The sequence below is a fragment of the Eubalaena glacialis genome, chromosome 3 (genome assembly GCF_028564815.1).
Source record: "Eubalaena glacialis isolate mEubGla1 chromosome 3, mEubGla1.1.hap2.+ XY, whole genome shotgun sequence".
Taxonomy (NCBI): domain Eukaryota; kingdom Metazoa; phylum Chordata; class Mammalia; order Artiodactyla; family Balaenidae; genus Eubalaena; species Eubalaena glacialis.
This window is the reverse complement of record NC_083718.1, coordinates 129,163,910-129,184,953: the sequence shown is the minus strand read 5'-3', so window position 1 is coordinate 129,184,953 and position 21,044 is coordinate 129,163,910. Positions and strand designations below refer to the sequence as shown.

General features: G+C 36.3%; 1 protein-coding gene across 3 annotated transcripts in view; it reads left to right on the top strand.

Moving 5' to 3' along the window:
- Positions 1-21,044, top strand: part of ACADM (acyl-CoA dehydrogenase medium chain) — a 47,895-nt gene that overhangs the window by 25,623 nt on the left and 1,228 nt on the right. For all 3 annotated transcript variants that reach the window (XM_061186437.1, XM_061186435.1, XM_061186436.1), the window contains 3 exons: positions 3,293-3,433; positions 3,995-4,090; positions 19,919-20,167. In XM_061186437.1, coding sequence (XP_061042420.1) covers positions 3,293-3,433; positions 3,995-4,090; positions 19,919-20,167 — 486 coding nt within the window. The remainder of the gene's footprint in view (positions 1-3,292; positions 3,434-3,994; positions 4,091-19,918; positions 20,168-21,044) is intronic.

The following is a 21,044-nucleotide window of genomic DNA, read 5'->3' as shown; positions in this document are numbered from 1 at the left end:
AAGTCTGCGTGCGGCAACGAAGACCCAACACAGCCAAAAATAAAAAATAATATATTAAAAAAAAAAAGAAACAAAAGCATGGTAATCTGAATGCGTGGATATAATTTAGCAGTAGCATTTAAAGTAGATTAAAGAGAAAAGAGTTTAAAATTTAGTAAATCAAGAAGGAAAGAAATGAAGTCATTAAAGTAGTCCTAGTGAGACCTAAGGAAGCATGATTTAAGATTATAACTCTGAGAAAAGGAAGAGGAGATGCAGTTTTACAAATGTAAAACTCTTTTTTTCCAAAGTGAATTTGTAAAAAAGAAAACCTATTAATGACTAAATGATGTCTATATCTAAGGCAAAGGAGGGATTATGGAAGTTAATTAAGAGTTACATGGGGCTTCCCTGGTGGTGCAGTGGTTAAGAATCCGCCTGCCAGTGCAGGGGACACGGGTTTGAGCCCTGGGCCGGGAAGATCCCACATGCCGCGGAGCAACTAAGCCCGTGCGCCACAACTACTGAGCCTGCGCTCTAGAGCCCGCGAGCCACAACTACTGAGCCCATGTGCCACAACTACTGAAGCACACGTGCCTAGAGCCCGTGCTCCGCAACAAGAGAAGCCACCGCAATGAGAAGCCCGCGCACCGCAACAGAGTAGCCCCTGCTCGCCACACTAGAGAAAGCCCGCGCACAGCAACAAAGACCCAACGCAGCGAAAAATAAATAAATAAAACAAATAAATTTATTAAAAAAAAAAAAAAAAAAGAGTTACATGAATTTTCTTCCAAATGGGTAAAGATTCAGATTATCTTGTCAGATATTAGACTAAGGGTGGCATAACCTGAACTGGAAAGGCTACTTTGAGTTGACCAAGTTATGCAAACTTCTAAACCAGTCATATGTATTTGTATGTTTTATTAAAAGCCATGAGAATCTCTCTTTTGTACGAAAGCCTCTTTAAAATGGAAGCATGTTGCTAATGTATGTAAGAGGGGTACTTTCCCTTTTAGGCCGTAGAATGTTAAAAGTGGAAGATACCCTACACATTTTTTATGGTCTGTTTGCTGAACACTGAAACTGAAATCCAAGTGAAATGATTTACTCAAGGTTACATACTTAAGAGACAGAGTTGAGATCAGTGCTAACATGTCCTAGAAACTTGCCCAGTGCAGTTTCCTACACTGTATTATTCTATACTTTCTTTTAAGATAGATATTAAAGGTAGACTGCACTTTACAAATAAAACTATAATGAGATTATTGTATATAACAAAATAGAAGTACTAAGAATGGTTGTGCTTCTTCCAAGCAATTGGTTTGTTTTTATTTATGTTTTATTCATGTTTCCTTTTTAGGGATGGTTGCTAGAAAACTCAGGGCCAAATTTATGGCCGTCTCTAGAAAACATAAACGTCCTGACAGATTATATTTTATTACATAGTAAACCGACTTCTGATTTTATCTTGATATGTCTAGTCTCACTTTCCTTTTTCCCATTTTCTCACTTTAAAACAAATCTCTAATTCAATAAATATTTATTATTGAGTTCATACTATATGCTAGGCATTATTCAAGGTATTGAGGATACTGTATGGATCAAAACAGAAAAAATTAGATCCTGCCCTTGAGGATCTAATTTTCTAGTGAGAGAGATAGATAGTTATATTGTATATATTTAAATCTCCTTAAGTCTTTTTTGAAATTATCAGAATTTTACAAATTTGTGAAATCCGATGTTTTTCAAAATGTTTTGTGTTTTAGAAATTATATGGCTTGAGATGAGTCCAGGAAGCATTTTGATTTTAAATGTTCTGGTGTTTGGGATGAGTCTGGGAAACAGGATACAGTAAAACTGTTTTCGTAAACAGTGTTTTCTCATTATGTCTGAGTGAGGGTCTAAGGTATTAGAGTTTATCAACTTATAAAGACAAAGAGATGTTGTTTTTTTCCTCAGTCAAACTATATATTACTGTCACTATTTTTTCAAGCCTGGAAGCAGATTATTAATATTAAATCAAGTAAATTAAAGAATTTGTTTACAGCTCTATGTTCCCATTGCCCCTGCTTCTCACACTGCTTATTAAAAACGAGATTAAATTGTTAAGATGGGTCACGATATCTGCAGCTTCCTCTCAAATAATTCAGCAAATAATGCTAATAGTTATACACGCCTACAAAACACAGAAATAAAGGAAATGTGCCAAAATTGGCAAATCTAGGTAAAGATGAGGTATTCATTTTACTACTCTTGCAATTCTTCTGTTGGTTTGAAAATTTTTTAAATGAAATGTTGAGGGGATATAGCTACCTTGGCAATTTCTTTTTTCATATATATATTTTATTGAAGTGTAGTTGATTTATAATGTGTTAATTTCTGCTGTACACAAAGGTGATTCAGTTATACATATATATATTCTTTTTCATATTCTTTTCCATTATGTTTTATCACAGGATATTGAATATAGTTCCCTGTGCTATACAGTAGGACCTTGTTGTTTATCCATCATATACATATATATGAGTTTGCATCTGCTAATCCCAAACTCCCAATCCTTCCCTCCCCCACCTCCACCGCCTCCTTGGCAACCACAGGTTTGTTCTCTATGTCTGTGAATCTGTTTCTGTTTCATAGATATGTTCATTTGTCATATATTTTAGATTCCACATATAAGTGATATCATATTGTATTTGCCTTTCTGTTTCTGACTTACTTCACTTAGTCTGATAATCTCTAGGTCCATCCATGTTACTGAGAATGGCATTATTTCATTCTTTTTTATGGCTGAGTAATATTCCATTGTGTGTGTGTGTGTATATAAAATACACACACACACACACACACACACACACACACCTTTATCCGTTCATCTGTCAATAGACATTTAGGTTGTTTCCATGTCTTGGCTATTGTGAATAGTGCTGCTATTTACATAGGGGTACATGTATCTTTTCGAATTATAGTTTTGTCTGGGTATATGCCCAGGAGTGGAATTGCTGGATCATATGGTAACCCTATTTTTTGTTTTCTGAGGAACCTCCATACTGTTTTCTGTAGTGGCTGCACCAATTTACATTCCCACCAACACCTCGTCTCCGATTCATTTGCCTGTCGTGTGGCGAGCAGAGCGAGCTTGGACTCAGTAACAACTGTAGTCCAATAAAGCTATCTTTACAAAACAGGCATTGCAGGCCATAGTTTGTCCACCTCTGTTTAAGACAGTTGCAGAAAAGTCATAAAACAGTGGTTAAAGCAAGAATACATGCTAGCTCAAAAAATGTTCCCTAATGTATATTGTTTTCCTTATTAGGAATTGAATATGGGCCAGCGATGTTCAGATACAAGAGGAATTGTCTTTGAAGATGTGAGAGTACCTAAGGAAAATGTTTTAATTGGTGAGGGAGCTGGTTTCAAAATTGCAATGGGAGCTTTTGATAAAACCAGACCTCTAGTAAGTAATATGACTTAATAACCTTTATAGGATTTTTCATTTATTACACTGAATAGTTTTATTTTAACACTGTATTCTTGGTCTGTATTTCTTTTTTAATATCTGCTTCTTTTATAAGGATGGAGGGATATTGTTTTTTGTTTGTTTTAGAATTCTTCAACACTCTTGCTGTTACAGAAGTTATTTTAGTAAATACGAAATTACTATAGTTGTTCGATTTACAAAGAAGCATTTCACACTTAATCATTCCTGCTGATGTGTACTCATTCCTCTTCCCTCACTCATTAGGAGTATTTCCCCCGAGAAGCTTTCCCTTGTTAAACAGAAAGAATGACTTGTCTCTAGGCTATGATCCTGTGCCTTACAAATGCCTTCCATTAACCTTTAATTCATAAATAATATAAATTTAAATGCTTGTTATCTCCCCCACCCTTTATTGCCTTAGGGTATAGGTCAGCTTCTCTTTGTATAACCCTTAACTTAGATTTTAGGCAAATAGCCATTATACGGGTGTTTTAAAGACAACATGAACTTTTGCTTTGTAAAATGTTAAAATACTAGGTAGCAGCTGGTGCTGTGGGACTAGCACAAAGAGCTTTGGATGAAGCTACCAAGTATGCCCTGGAGAGGAAAACTTTTGGAAAGATGCTTGTAGAGGTAATTTTAATACTTGCTTTGTTCAAATGTAAAGACATTCATTTTCATCTAAATATTTGAAAATTATCTTTTAAGTACAAAATAATTTAGTTCTGCTTTGGTAGCAAGAAGATAATGTGAACTGTCAGGGTGGGTTTTAATTTATTTATTTATTTATTTATTTATTTAAAATATTTATTTATTTATTTATTTGGTTGCGCCAGGTCTTCATTGTGGCAGGCGGGCTCCTTAGTTGCAGCAGGTGGGCTCCTTAGTTGTGGCATGCGGACTCTTAGTTGCAGCATGCATGTGGGATCTAGTTCCCAGACCAGGGATCCAACCCAGGCCCCCTGTATTGGGAGCGTGGAGTCTTAACCACTGTGCCACCAGGGAAGTCCCCAGGGTGGGTTTTAAGAATAGATTTTCTTTAGACTCTGCTACTAGCTATTGTCCACTTTGGGGATTCTGTTAATTAAGAAGAAAAAGAACAGCTAATATTTGAGTGCCTGTGGTGTACCTGACACTGTGCTACACATTTTAAATATATTATGTATTTCCCCCATTACACTCTTGTTTTGGTAGTACTATAATTTCCATTAAAGATCAGGAAACTGCAACTCAGAGAGAATAAATAAGTTGTCCATGGACACACAATTTAGAAGTCATAGGTCCAGGATTCCATTTCATGCTCTTAATTCATATTACTTCTCATGTCTTCTTGAGTATCAAATAATTTTAGTACTATTTATTATTTTTTTATTATTATTTTGTTTTGGCTGTACCACACGGCCTACAGGATCTTAGTTCCCCAACCAGGGATTGAACCCGGGCCCTTGGGGCAGTGAAAGCTCAGAGTCCTAACCACTGGACCATCAGGGAATTCCCAGGAAATTTTTACTCTTATCTTTTCAAGTGTGGATGCTCCCCCATTGTCTATATTCTCTCCTGTAACTCCTTCTGTTAACTATAGGTTGTACAGTGAACACTCCCTATTTCTACCTCTGTGTGTCAGTGGTTCTCAAACTATCTGTGCTGAAAGATTGTTTTTAATTTCCAATCAATTGTGAACCATTATTCTTGTAAAATATAAGAATGTCACAATAATATCAAATTGTTGCAAATGCTTACTCTCACTTTCTGTATCACGAACTAGTCCAGTAACAATCTGTGGACTGGCAGTGCTCCACAGATCAAACTTGGATTAGTACTGCTCTGTATCTCTTAACCTCAATTTCGTGATTTATCTTTGCTGTATTCTAGATAATTTTCTCAGATTTGCTTTTCAGTTTTTTTTACCCTTTGTCTAATCTGCTACTTAATCCATTTAATGACTTTTTTCATTTCTAGAATTTATGTTTGGTTCTTTTTCATCTCCATCCTTTCTTTTATGGTAGCCTGGTTTTTTAACATAGCTTCTCATTCTCCTTTTATCTCCTTAATTATATAATACTTAAGTTATAGTCACTTTCTGATTTTTTTTCTGTTATCGCAAGTTATTAGGGTGATGTTCTTTTGGTCTGTTGCATGTGCTCTCTCTGTCATGACCAGTTATTTCCTCTCTTAATTTTTGCTTGTAAGTTTACCTGCAGCAGGTATTATTTTCCTTCAGTGCATTGTGGAAGCATCCAGGGGATTGGTTTTTGTACTTTCATCAGGTAGTCCAGAGGTTTCAGCATTCTAAGAGCTGTTTTTAAATCAAGTATTTCTTTGTGTTTGTGGCCAAAAAGAGACTCTACATTAGCTCATTTATGTTGCCAGAACTATATGTATACAGATTAGTGGAATGTATATTTATTACTAAATATTAGTTTAGTTTAATTGTAAACAGATAACATAATTTCCAGGTCCTCCCCACCAAGTATCTGATGATAACTCTTCTGGCTATTTTCAGCTCAATATGGAATCTTTTATGTTTCACTTCTTACAGACTCTGAAGTTGATATTTTTTCCTCATGGCTCTTACTGTTAAGTGTAGAAAAGTCTTTGTTTTTGCTTAACTACTTTTCTAGGCTAAACAAAGGTAATACTAAAGGGCTGATTTATATATAGCTTTGGTCTGTTACTTCCAAAAAGAAACAATAGATTTTTTTTGGTTTTGTTTTAAGAGACATTATAGAGTGTAGTACTCTAATCACAGCTCTCCTATTCACTACCATGTTTATTATTGTTGTTATTATCACTTCTCTCTTTAAGAGAACACTATGTCACTACTTATCCTCACAGTGCTTAACTTGACGTGGCTAAAGAAAGCTGCCAAAAACAGAGAATCGTACTTTTTGTTAACTAATGAGTAAAACTAGAAACATTGATAACAAATTACTGGATGGTAGAATCTCTTAATGGCAATAACTGCTTACTCCTCCTTTGTCTAGTCAAAACCCTCCATCCAGGTGAAGTTGGAGTGGTTTGGGATGTTATGAAAAAATCTGTTGAGAATAACTCCCGTTTTTATTGATTATTATTGCTGGTTAGCAATAACTTTTCTTGAGGGGAAAATGGATGAGGGGAAATGTTATTTGGGACTTAAGACTGAAATAAGATATACTCAGAAAGAAATATATCTCCCTGTTACTTAACCATTTTATGCTCAAAATTCTTTCATATCTTCTCATCACACTCAGATTAAAATCCAGAGTCCTTAAAATGGTCTTCTGTCAGCCACAGTGACCTTTTGTTGTTGTTTTTAACTTTACTCTTCCCCCTAGATATCCACTTGCTCATTCATTTCACTAAAGAATGTACCCTTGATTACCCTGTGTAAAATAACACCTCCAACATTCTATATAGTATTCCCACATTTTTTCTTCGTAGCTATTAGCACTGCCCAACATTATACCATGTATGTGTTTGTTTATTGTCTTTCTTTACTGCCTCACTAGAATGTAATATCCATACAGGTAGTAAATTTCTGTTTTGGAAACCTTTATACTTCTAGCACTTATGATATGTTTTGCAGTGTGAACTTCTCAACAAATAGTAGTAATTGAACTACTACTATGTTAAAATATTAATAAATAGCTGCTTTCTTTGTTCTAGGCACTATCCTAAGTGCTCTACATGTATTAATTCATTTAATCCACACAATACTATAGAGTAAGTACCGGTAGTCTTATTTATTGTATGTAAGAACATCAGTAAATGATGAAATCAAGATTTGAATCCAGGGAGGACCTTCAAGATGGTGGAGGAGTGAGACGTGGAGATTGCCTTCCTCCCCACAAATACATCAGAAATACATCTACATGTGGAACAACTCCTACAGAACACTTCCTGAACGCTTGCAGAAGATCTCAGACTTCCCAAAAGGCAAGAAACTCCCCACGTACCTGGGTGGGGCAAAAGAAAAAACAGCGACCAAAGAATAGGGACGGGACCTGCACCTCTGGGAGGGAGCTGTGAAGGAGGAAAGGTTTCCATACACTAGGAAGCCCCATCACTAGCGGAGACGGGGGTGGTGGGGGGGGGGAAGCTTTGGAGTCATGGAGGAGAGCGCAGCAACAGGGGTGCAGAGGACAAAGCAGAGAGATTCCCGCACAGAGGATCGGTGCCAACCAGCACCCACCAGCCTGAGAGGCTTGTCTGCTCACCCACCGGGATGGGTGTGGGCTGGGAGCTGAGGCTCTGGCTTCGGAGGTCAGATCCCAGGGAGAGGACTGGGGTTGGCTGCGTGAACACAGCCTGAAGGGGGCTAGTGCGCCACAGCTAGCCAGGAGGGAGTCCGGGAAAAAGTCTGGACCTGCCTAAGAGGCAAGAGACCATTGTTTCGGGGTGCGCGAGGAAAGGGGATTCAGAGCACTGCCTAAACGAGCTCCAGAGACGGGCGCGAGCCGCGGCTATCAGCGCAGACACGAAGACGGGCATGAAACGCTAAGGCTGCTGCTGCAGCCACCAAGAACCCTGTGTGCAAGCACAGGTCACTAGCCACACCTTCCCTCCCAGGAGCCTGTGCAGCCAGCCACTGCCAGGGTCTCGTGATTCAGGGACAACTTCCCCGGGAGAACACACGGCACGCCTCATGCTGTTGCAATGTCATGCCAGCCTCTGCCGATGCAGGCTCACCCCTCATTCCGTACCCCTCCCTCCCCCCAGCCTGAGTGAGCCAAAGCCCCCTAATCAGCTGCTACTTTAACCCCCTCCTGTCTGAGCGAAGAACAGATGCTCTCAGGTGAGCTACACGCAGAGGCGGGGCCAAATCCGAAGCTGAACCCCAGGAGCTGTGCGAACAAAAAAGAGAAAGGGAAGTCTCTCCCAGCAGCCTCTGGAGCAGCGGATTAAATCTCCACAATCAACTTGATGTACCCTGCATCTGTGGAATACCTGAATAGACAATGAATCATCCCAAAATTGAGGCGGTAGACTTTGGGAGCAACGATATATATTTTTTTACTTTTTCTCTTTTTGTGAGTGTTTATGTGTATGCTTCTGTGTGTGATTTTGTCTGTATGGCTTTGCTTTTACCATTTGTCCTAGGGTTCTGTCTCTCCGTATTTTTTTTTTTTTTTTTTTTTTTAGTATAGTTTTTAGCGCTTGTTATCATTAGTGGATTTGTTTTTTTGGTTTGGTTGCTCTCTTTTTTTTAATTTTTAATTTTTTAATTTTTAATAAATTTTTTAGTTTTTTATTTTAATAACTTTATTTTGTTTTATTTTATTTTTTTCTTTCTTTCTTTCTTTTTTTCTCCTTTTCTTCTGAGCCATGTGGCTGACAGGGTCTTGGTGCTCTGGCCGGGTGTCAGGCCTGTGCCTCTGAGGTGGGAGAGCCGAGATCAGGACATTGGTCCACCAGAGACCTCTCAGCTCCATGTAATATTAAATGGCGAAAGCTCTCCCAGAGATCTCTGTCTCAATGCTAAGACCCAGCTCCACTCAACGACCAGCAAGCTGCAGTGCTGGACACCCTGTGCCAAACAACTAACAAGACAGGAACACAACCCCACCCGTTAGCAAAGAGGCTGCCTAAAATCATAATAAGGTCACAGACACCCCAAAACACACTACCGGATGTGGTCCTGCCCACCAGAAAGACAAGATCCAGCCTCATCCTCCAGAACACAGGCACCAGTCCCCTCCACCAGGAAGCCTACACAACCCACTGAACCAGACTTAGCCACTGGGGGCAGACACCACAAACAACAGGAACTATGAACCTGCAGCCTGGGAAAAGGAGACCCCAAACAGTAAGTTAAGCAAAATGAGAAGACAGAGAAACAGCAGATGAAGGAGCAAGGTAAAAACCCACCAGACCAAACAAATGAAGAGGAAATAGGCAGTCTACCTGCAAAAGAATTCAGAGTAATGATAGTAGAGATGATCCAAAATCTTGGAAATAGAATGGAGAAAATAAAGAAAATGTTTAACAAGGACTTAGAAGAACTAAAGAGCAAACAAACAATGATGAACAACACAATAAATGAAATTAAAAATTCTCTAGAAGGAATCAGTAGCACAATAACTGAGGCAGAAGAACGGATAAGTGACCTGGAAGATAAAATAGTGGAAATAACTACTGCAGAGCAGGATAAAGAAAAAAGAATGAAAAGAATTGAGGACAGTCTCAGAGACCTCTGGGACAACATTAAGTGCACCAGCATTCGAATTATAGGGGTCCCAGAAGAAGAAGAGAAAAAGAACCGGATTGAGAAAATATTTGAAGAGATTATAGTTGAAAACTTCCCTAATATGGGAAAGGAAGTAGTTAATCAAGTCCAGGAAGCGCAGAGAGTCCCATACAGGAAAATTCAAGGAGAAAAACACCAAGACACATATTAATCAAGCGATCAAAAATCAAATACAAAGAAAAAATATTAAAAGCAGCAAGGGAAAAGCAACAAATAAAATACAAGGGAATCCCCATAAGGTTAACAGCTGATCTTTCAGCAGAAACTCTGCAAGCCAGAAGGGAGTGGCAGGACATATTTAAAGTGATGAAAGGGAAAACCCTACAACCAAGATTACTCTACCCAGCAAGGATCTCATTCAGATTCGACAAGAAATTAAAACCTTTATACACAAGCAAAAGCTAAGAAAATTCAGCACCACCAAACCAGCTTTAGAACAAATGCTAAAGGAACTTCTCTAGGCAGGAGACACGAGATAAGGAAAAGACCTACAATAACAAACCCAAAACAATTAAGAATATGGTAAAAGGAACATACATATCTATAATTACCTTAAATGTAAATGGATTAAATGCTCCAACCAAAAGACATAGACTGGCTGAATGGATACAAAAACAAGACCCATATATATGCTGTCTACAAGAGACCCACTTCAGACCTAGGGATACATATGGACTGAAAGTGAGGGGATGGAAAAAGATATTCCATGCAAATGGAAATCAAAAGAAAGCTGGAGTAGCAATTCTCATATCAGACAAAATAGACTTTAAAATAAAGACTGTTACAAGAGACAAAGACACTACATAATGATCAAGGGATCAATCCAAGAAGAAGATATAACAATTGTAAATATTTATGCACCCAACATAGAAGCATCTCAGTACATAAGGCAAATGCTAACAGCCATAAAACGGGAAATTGACAGTAACACAATAATAGTAGGGGACTTGAACACGCCACTTTCACCAATGGACAGATCATCCAAAATGAAAATAAATAAGAAAACACAAGCTTTAAACAATACATTTAACAAGATGGACTTAATGGATATTTATAAGACATTCCATCCAAAAACAACAGAATACACTTTCTTCTCACATTCTCATGGAACATTCTCCAGGATAGATCATATCTTGGGTGACAAATCAAGCCTTGGTAAATTTAAGAAAATTGAAATCATATCAGGTATCGTTTCCTACCATAACGCTATAAGACTAGATATCAGTCATGGGAAAAAATTTGTAAAAAATACAAATACATGGAGGCTAAACAATACACTACCTATTAACCAAGAGATCACTGAAGAAATCAAAGAGGAAATCAAAAAATACCTAGAAACAAATGACAATGAAAACACGACGACCCAAAACCTATGGGAAGCAGCAAAAGCAGTTCTAAGAGGGAACTTTGTAGCAATACACTCCTACATCAAGAAACAAGAAACATCTCAAATAAACAACATAACCTTATACCTAAAGCAATTAGAGAAAGAAGAACAAAAAACCCCCAAAGTTAGCAGAAGGAAAGATATCATAAAGATCAGATCAGAAATAAATGAAAAACAAATGAAGGAAACAATAGCAAAGATCAATAAAACTAAAAGCTGGTTCTTGGAGAAGATAAACAAAATTGATAAGCCATTAGCCAGACTCATGAAGAAAATAAGGGGGAAGACTCAATAGAATTAGAAATGAGAAAGGAGAAGTAACAACTGACAGTGCAGAAATACAAAGGATCATGGGAGATTACTACAAGCAACTATATGCCAATAAAATGGACAACCTGGAAGAAATGGACACATTCTTAGAAAAGCACAACCTTCCGAGACTGAACCAGGAAGAAATAGAAAATATAAACAGACCAGTCACAAGCACTAAAATTGAAACTGTGATTAAAAACCTTCCAACAACCAAAGCCCAGGGCCAGATGGATTCACAGGCAAATTGTGTCAAACATTTAGAGAAGAGCTAACACCTATCCTTCTCAAACTCTTCCAAAATATAGCAGAGGGAGGAACACTCCCAAACTCATTCTACAAGGCCATCATCACCCTGATACCAAAACCAGACAAAGATGTCACAAAGAAAGAAAACTAATGGCCAATATCACCCATGAACATAGGTGCAAAAATCCTCAACAAAATACTAGCAAACAGAATCCAACAGCAAATTAAAAGGATCATACACCATGATCAAGTGTGGTTTATCCCAGGAATGCAAGGATTCTTTAATATACGCAAATCAATCAATGTGATATACCATATTAACAGACTGAAGGATAAAAACCATATGATCATCTCAATAGATGCAGAAAAAGCTTTCGACAAAATTCAACACCCATTTATGTTAAAAACCCTCCAGAAAGTAGGCATAGAGGGAACTTACCTCAACATAATAAAGGCTATATATGACAAACCCACTGCCAACATCGTTCTCAGTGGTGAAAAACTGAAACCATTTCCACTAAGATCAGGAACAAGACAAGGTTGCCCACTCTCACTACTATTATTCAACATAGTTTTGGAAGTTTTAGCCACAGCAATCAGAGAAGAAAAAGAAATAAAAGGAATCCAAATCCAAAAAGAAGAAGTAAAGCTGTCACTGTTTGCAGATGACATGATACTATACATAGAGAATCCTGAAGATGCTACCAGAAAACTACTAGAGCTAATCAATGAATTTGGTAACGTAGCAGGAAACAAAATTAATGCACAGAAATCTCTTGAATTCCTATACACTAATGATGCAAAATCTGAAAGAGAAATTAAGGAATAACTCCCATTTACCATTGCAACAAAAAGAATAAAATACCTAGGATTAAACCTACCTAAGGAGACAAAAGACCTTTATACAGAAAACTATAAGACACTGATGAAAGAAATTAGAGATGATACAAACAGATGGAGAGATATACCATGTTCTTGGATGGGAAGAATCAACATTGTGAAAATGACTCTACTACCCAAAGCAATCTACAGATTCAGTGCAATCCCTATCAAACTACCAATGGCATTCTTCACAGAACTAGAACAAAAAATTTCACAATTTGTATGGAAACACAAAAGACCCTGAATAGCCAACGCAATCTTGAGAAAGAGAAACAAAGCTGGACGAATCAGGCTCCCTGACTTCAGACTGTACTACAGAGCTACAGTAATCAAGACACTATGGTATTGGCACAAAAATGGAAATATAGATCAGTGGAACAGGATAGAATGCCCAGAGATAAACCCACGCACATATGGTCACGTTATCTTTGACCAAGGAGGCAAGAATATACAATGGAGAAAAGACAGCCTTTTCAATACGTGGTGCTGGGAGAACTGTACAGCTACATGTAAAAGAATGAAATTAGAACACTCCCTAACACCATACACAAAAATAAACTCAAAATGGATTAAAGACCTAAATGTAAATCCAGACACTATAAAACTCTTAGAGGAAAACATAGGCAGAACACTCTATTACATACATTACAGCAAGATCCTTTTAGACCCACCTCCTAGAGAAATGGAAATAAAAACAAAAATACACAAATGGGACCTAATGGAACTTAAATGCGTTTGCACGGCAAAGGAAACCATAAACAAGACGAAAAGACAACCCTCAGAATGGGAGAAAATATTTGCAAATGAAGCAACTGACAAAGGATTAATCTCCAAAATATACAAGCAGCTCATGCAGCTCAATATCAAAAAAGTAAACAACCCAATCCATAAATGGGCAGAAGACCTAAATAGACATTTCTCCAAAGAAAATATACAGATTGCCAACAAACACATGAAAGGATGCTTAACATCACTAATCATTAGAGAAATGCAAATCAAAACTACAATGAGGTATCACCTCACACCAGTCAGAATGGCCATCATCAAAAAATCTACAAACAGTAAATGCTGGAGAGGGTTTGGAGAAAAGGGAACTCTCTTGCACTGTTGGTGGGAATGTAAATTGATACAGCCACTATGGAGAATAGTATGGAGGTTCCTTAAAAAACTAAAAATAGAACTACCATACAACCCAGCGATGCCACTACTGGGCATATACCCTGAGAAAACCATAGTTCAAAAAGAGTCATGTACCACAATGTTCATTGCAGCTTTATGTACAATAGCCAGGACATGGAAGCAACCTAAGTGTCCATCGACAGATGAATGGATAAAGAAGATGTGGCACATATATACAATGGAATATTACTCAGCCATAAAAAGAAACGAAGTTGAGTTTTTTGTAGTGAGGTGGTTGAACCTAGGGTCTGTCATACAGAGTGAAGTAAGTCAGAAAGAGAAAAACAAATACCGTATGCTAACACATATATATGGAATCTAAAAAAAAAAAAAGGTTCTGAAGAACCTAGGGGCAGGTCAGGAATAAAGATGCAGGTGTAGAGAATGGACTTGAGGACACGGGGTGGGAGGAAGGGTAAGCTGGGAGGAAGTGAGAGAGTGGCATGGACTAATATATACTACCAAATGTAAAATAGATAGCTAGTGGGAAGCAGCTGCATAGCACAGGGAGATCAGCTTGGTGCTTTGTGACCACCTAGAGGGGTGGTGAGGGGGGAGGGAGATGCAAGAGTGAGGAGATATGGGCACATATGTATATGTATAGCTAATTCTCTTTGTTATAAAGCAGAAACTAACACACCATTGTGAGGCAATTATATTCCAATAAAGATTTTAAAAAAAGAAAAAAAGATTTGAACCCAAGTAGTCACTTATTAAAGAGTCTGTCCTCTTTGCACACTCTACATGTGCTATTTCCAGAGATATAAAAGAAGATTGATATAGCCTCTGCCCTCAGGAGCCTTTGACTTTGGAGATAAGATACATATCAGAAAACAAATATTAAGAAATAATATAGAGCAATATAACATTAAGTCCCCAAATGAATGCTACAGACAGGGTTACAGAGCCAAAAGGAGAGAGACTGTCTTGGGCTAGATGCATTACAGGGAATCTGAGCTGGATTTAGAACAGAGTTTCTCAGAGCACGGGCTGAAATGCAACTGAATGAGACTCTGGGAGTATTAATTAAAAACGTTAACTGGGTTTAACTAGAACCCAGTTAAGTGGGTTAACTAGATTTTTAAATCAAAATCTTTCAAGAGAAGCATGGGCATGTTATACCAGGTTGCCGAGGCTGTAGTGAAATAAGTGATTCTGCATAATGCCAATGGGAATATAAATTGGTGTAACTTTTATGAACCACATTTTGGCAATATATATCTAAAGTACCTACCTTTGGGCCCACATTGCAATGGTTATCCTACAGCTATATTTCATATAATATTTATCTTTCAGATATACTCCCATTATGTGCAACATGACATATTTATAGGTTGTTTATTTCAGCATTGTGTGGAAACAGCCTAATACTAGAAACAGCCAAAATTTTGATCATCCATACAGTGGAATACCCTGCAGCTGTAAAAAAGAATAAAGAAGTTTTCTATGTATTGATATATAGAGTGCTTAGATTTATTGATAAGTAAGAAAGCAAAATGAAAACCCATCAACATGGTAGGCTACCATATGTGTAAAAAAGGGAGAGACAATGGGGGGGGCGGGGAAAAAATGAGGGATAGACAATAGATGTATTTGCTTACATGTGTATATAATATCTCTTGAGAGAATGAAAAACAAACTGTTAACCTGATTACCTCCAGGAGGGGGAATTAAATGGGGTGGGGAAGGGCAGGGATGATACAAGTAAGAAGAAAATTTGAACTTTGAACTGGTGGTTGTATTACCTATTCAAAAATGAAACCAAAAACAAAAACTGAAAGAATCATTGACTTAGAAGAATGGACACAATTCAGGAAGATAGTAATAAGGGAAGATATTACTTTCCTTATCCTACATAGGAATTATTCACATTGGTTAATATTGCCTCCTCTAAGACTTAATTACCACACCGGTCTCAAGCAACTTGTCACGTTCTAAAGTACTAAATAGAGTAAATATATGAAATTGAACACCTCAGTTTTTTATTTTTTGTGACCTCTAGTTCCTGTTAGTTTGTACACAGTCATAGAATGTGTGGGGTTTTTTTTATAACCTAATGGTCTTCAAAACCCATTTTGGTGTTGCATACTACACAAAGCACCTTTCTAATAATCTTAGTATTCTTGTTTCTGAATGCCTTTAGGATTTCTTTTAATGTATATTAAAGTGTATGTTCCATTCCGTGTCCATTGTAGAATAATTTATGTGATACAATATAAGTAAAAAAACTTATTCATAATCCCATTGTCCAGAGAAAATTACTGTGAATTTTTTCATTTTGCTCTATATTCCCTTTTTCCAAAAAAAAAAAATATATATATATATATATATATAGTGCATGTGTTTGTGTTTTTTTTAAATTGATGTAGAGTTGACATACAATATTATATGGGTTTCAGGTGTACAACATAGTGATTTGACAGCCAAACACATTAAGAAATGATCACCACTATAAGTCTAATAACCATCTTTCAACATACTAAATTACTGTAGTATTATTGACTATATTCCTTATGCTGTATATAACATCCCTATGACTTATTTATTTATATAACATGGGAGTGCATATATCTTTTTGAATTAGTGTTTTTGTTTTCTTCAGGTAAACCCAGAAGTGGAATTGCTGGATCATATGATAGTACTATTTTTAATTTTTTGAGGAACCTATATACTGTTTTCCATAGTGGCTGCACCAATTTACATTCCCACCAGCAGTACACGAGGGTTTCATTTTCTCCACATTGTCGCCAACACTTGTTATTGGTTCTTTTTGATAACAGCCTTTCTGACAGGTGTGAGGCAATATTTCATTGTGGTTTTGATTTGCATTTTCCTGATGATTGGTGACTTTGAGCATCTTTTCATGTGTCTATTGGCCATCTTTGTGTTTTTGGAAAAATATCTAATCAGGTCCTCTGCCCATTTTTTATTGGATTTCTTTTTTTGATAAGTTGCATTTTTAAATGTAATTTGGATATTAACTCTTATCAAATATATCATTTGCAAATATCTTCTCCCATTCAGTAGGTTGCTTTTTCATTTTGTTGATGATTTCCTTCACTGTGCAAAAGCTTTTTAGTTTTTACTTTTATCTACTCCCATTTGTTTATTTTTGCTTTTGTTGCCTTTGCCTGAGGAGACAGATCCAAAAAATATTGATAAGACCAATGTAAAAAAGCATACTGCCTCTGTTTTCTTCTAGGAGTTCTATGGTTTCTGGTCTTACTTTTAATTCTTTAATCCATTTTGAGTTTATTTTTGTATATGGTGTAAAGAAATGGTCCAGTTTTGTTTTTTGCATGTAGCTGACCATTTTTTAAATTGGCTGTCTTTTCCCCATTGTATATTCTTACCTTCTTTGTTGAAGATTAATTGATCATATAAGTGTGCATTTATTTCTGGGCTTTCTATTCTGTTCCATTGATCTATGTGTCTGTTTTTGTGCCAGTATCATACTGTTTTGATTTCTATAGCTTTGTAGTACAATTTGAAATCAGGAAGCATGATAACTCCAGCTTTGTTCTTTCTCAAGATTGCTTTGGTTATTCAGGGTCTTTTTGGTTCCATACAAATTATAGGATTATTTGTTCTAGTTCTGTGAAAAATTCTGTTGGTATTTTGATATTCATATTGCTATGAATCTGTAGATTGCTTTGGATAGTATGGATATTTTAACAATATTAATTCTTCCAATCCATTAGCATGGACTCTCTTTCTATTTGTATCATCTTCTATTTCTTTCATCAATGTCTCACAGTTTTCAGAGTACAGGTCTTTTACCTCCTTGATTACTTTTATTCCTAGGTATTCTTTTTGATGCAATTGTAAATGGGATCGTTTTCTTTTCTCTTTCTGACAGATCATTATTAGTGAATAAAAACGCTACAGCATTCTAATAGTTTTTTTGTGGAGTCTGTAGGGTTTTCTATATCATCATCTGCAAACAGTGACAGTTTTACTACTTCCTTTCTAGTGTGGATGCTTTTTACCTCTTTTTCTTGTCTGATTGTTGTGGCTAGGACTTCCAATTCTATGTTGAATAATAGTGGTGGGAATGGGCATCTTTGTCTTGTTCCTGATCTTAGAGGAAATACTTTCAGCTTTTTGCCATTGAGTATGATGTTAGCTGTGGTTTTTGTCATTTATGTCCTTAATTATGTTGAGGTATGTTCCCTCTACACACACTTGGTTGAGTGTTTTTATCATAAATGGGTGTTGAATTTTGTCAAAAGCTTTTTCTGCATCTGTTGAAGTGTTTATATGTTTTTTATCCTTCATTTCGTTAATGTGGTGTATCACGTTGACTGACTTGCGGATATTGAACCATCCTTGTATCCCTGGGATAAATCCCTCTTGATCTCATGGTGTATGATCTTTTTAAGATATTAATGAATTTGGTTTGCTATTATTTGTTGAGGATTTTAGCATCTATGTTCATCTGGGATATTGGCCTGTAATTTTTATGTATTTTTACTTTTTTTTTTTTCGTAGTGACTTGGTTTTGGTATCAGAGTAATGCTGTCTTTGTAGAGTGAGTTTGGGAGCATTCCTTTCTCAATATTTTGGAATACTTTGAGAAGGATAGGTGTTAAGTCTTTGTTAAATGTCTGGTAGAATTCACCTGTGAAGCTGTCTGGTCCTGGACTTTCGTTTCTTGGGAGTTTTTCATTACTGATTCAATTTCATTACTAGTAATTGGTCTGTTCAAATTTCTATTTCTTCCTTATTTAGTCATCTTAGGTTATATGTCTAAATGAATTTACCCGTTTCTTCTAGGTTGTCTAATTTGTTGGCATGTAATTTTTGTAGTAATCTCTCATGGTATTTTGTGTGTCTGTGATGTTGGTTGCATCTTGTCCTCTTTTGTTTCTGATTTTATTTGTTTGGGTCCTCTCTGTTTTTGATGAGTCTGGCTAAAGATTTATCAATTTTGTTTATCTTTTCAAAGAATCAGCTCTTAGTTTCGTTGATCTCTTTTGTATTTTTTTGTCTTGATTTCATTTATTTCCACTCTGAGCTGTATTATTTCCTTTGTTCTATTAACTTTGGACTTATTTTTCTTTTTCTAGTTCCTTTATGTGTAAGGTTAATTGTCTATTTGAGATTTTTCTTGTTTCTTGAGGAAGGCCTGTATTGCTATAAACTTCTTAGAACTGCCTGTGTTATGTCCCATAGATTTTAGAACATTGTGTTTCCATTTTCATTTGTCTCCAGGTATTCTTTAATTTCCTCTTTGATTTCTTCAGTGAACCATTGGGTTTTTTAGTAGCATGTTGTTTAGATTCCACATGTTTGTGTTTTTTGCAGGATTTTTTTTGTTTTTGTAGTTGATTTATAGTCTCTACCATTGTGGTCAAAAAAGATGTTTGACATGATTTCAACCCTGTTACATTTATTGAGACGTTTTTTGTGGCCTAACATGTGATCTATCCTGCAGAATGTTCCATGTGCTCTTTAACAGAATGTGTGTTCTGCTCTTTTGGGGTCATGAATATATATTTCCAAAGCTGTAAGCATACTACATATTTGAAATTTTCACATATCAAGGTATGGTGAACATATTTCCATCTTAGAACATATCTTGGCCATATAACTCATAGAAAACTTACTGTCTCTTCTTGAAAGTATTTGTCTAAGTCTCCTATTTAATTCTGTACCTATAGAGGATAAGAAACATCTTTTATTTGTCTTTGTCACTTTCCCATCAGCACCTGATACAGTGCTACATTATTGTTCACTATCTATGGCAATTTTCTTTAAAAAGTCCCAGGAGATACTCTGAAGGATCCATACAATTTTTGTGGTATTTTTGTCAAAAATTATAACCTCATTCCACTCCTGAGAAAACATCAGGCAAACCCAAATTGAGGGACATTCTACAAAAAAATAACCAATCAGTATTATTCAAAAGTGCACCATGGTCGTGAAAGAGAAGGAAAGACTAGGAAGTAATAGCAATTTAATTCAGTTGGAATCCTGGATGGGATCTTTCAACAGAAAAAGGACATTGGAGGAAAACTAGGCCACATTTGAATAAAGTATATAGTTTAGCTGATAATATTTTACCAATGTTTATTATACTATGGTTTTGTAATATGTTACCACTGGAGGAAGCAGAGTGTAACTTTTTAAGTCTAAAATTAGTTTTAAAAGTTAAAAAAAAAAGTTCCAGGGAAAAAAATTTTAGTCAATAAATATCCTTAAACTTTTTTCTGTTTAATTCTAGCACCAAGGAATATCATTTTTGCTGGCTGACATGGCAATGAAAGTTGAACTAGCTAGATTAAGTTACCAGAGAGCAGCTTGGGAGGTTGATTCTGGTCGCCGAAATACCTATTTTGCCTCTATTGCAAAGGCATGGGCTGGAGATATTGCAAATCAGGTAGCTACTGATGCTGTTCAGATTTTCGGAGGCAATGGATATAATACAGAATATCCTGTAGAAAAACTAATGAGGGATGCCAAGATCTATCAGGTAATGTTTAAAATGATTTTTATTGATTTTTAAGGAACATAATATTCATAAATGACATAGTAGATTTCTGATTGTTTATAGATTTTTATGTCACAGGTAATAATAAATCATTATAATAAATGGCTGTGAGCCTAAATTTTTGGAACTAATTAACACAAGGAAGAATGTTACATTGAAGTGTATTCCTTGAGAGAGAACAGGCTAACAAAGTAAATGGTGCAGACATGTACAGGATGTCTGGATCAGCCTTCTTTGATTCTTAACATCGTAGCTAATTGTAACCCACTCTTTGCTCTTCTAAAAGTATGTGTATCATTTAAATTAATTAAATTATTTTATTTTGAGTCTTACCTGACAACTCTTGAAGTCAGATTTGGGAGATAAAAAAACAACATGAGGAGAAAATGATATAGATGACCCCGTCTTATAAATTAAATTGATGGTTAGAAAAACTTAGAGATAGGACTAAGTTAGTGAATAAGATATAAATGCTCATGTCCACATGTAGTTTACGTAATTATAAGCCATGATTCTCAATATCTCTTCCCTTGCTTTCCTCAACCCCCAGCAAATTATTTGACAAATCCAGTCATTTGAAATCCAGAGGTAGAATCATAGAATGTTAGAGAAAGAAATTTAGACAGTGCAGCCCCTCATAGAATGTTAGAGAAAGAAATTTAGACAGTGCAGCCCCTCAATTTAGACTTGAAAAAACTGAGAACCAGAATTTGTGCCTTATCCAAAGTTATGGGTTTATCTGGTAATACTCTCCTTCCCTGGAGCTTGTAATTATTACGTTTTAACTTTTCTCTGCCATCTGAACTAATAAATGGTTAGAAGTTTAAACTGGAAGTGAGGGCTGGCTACTAGGGCTACC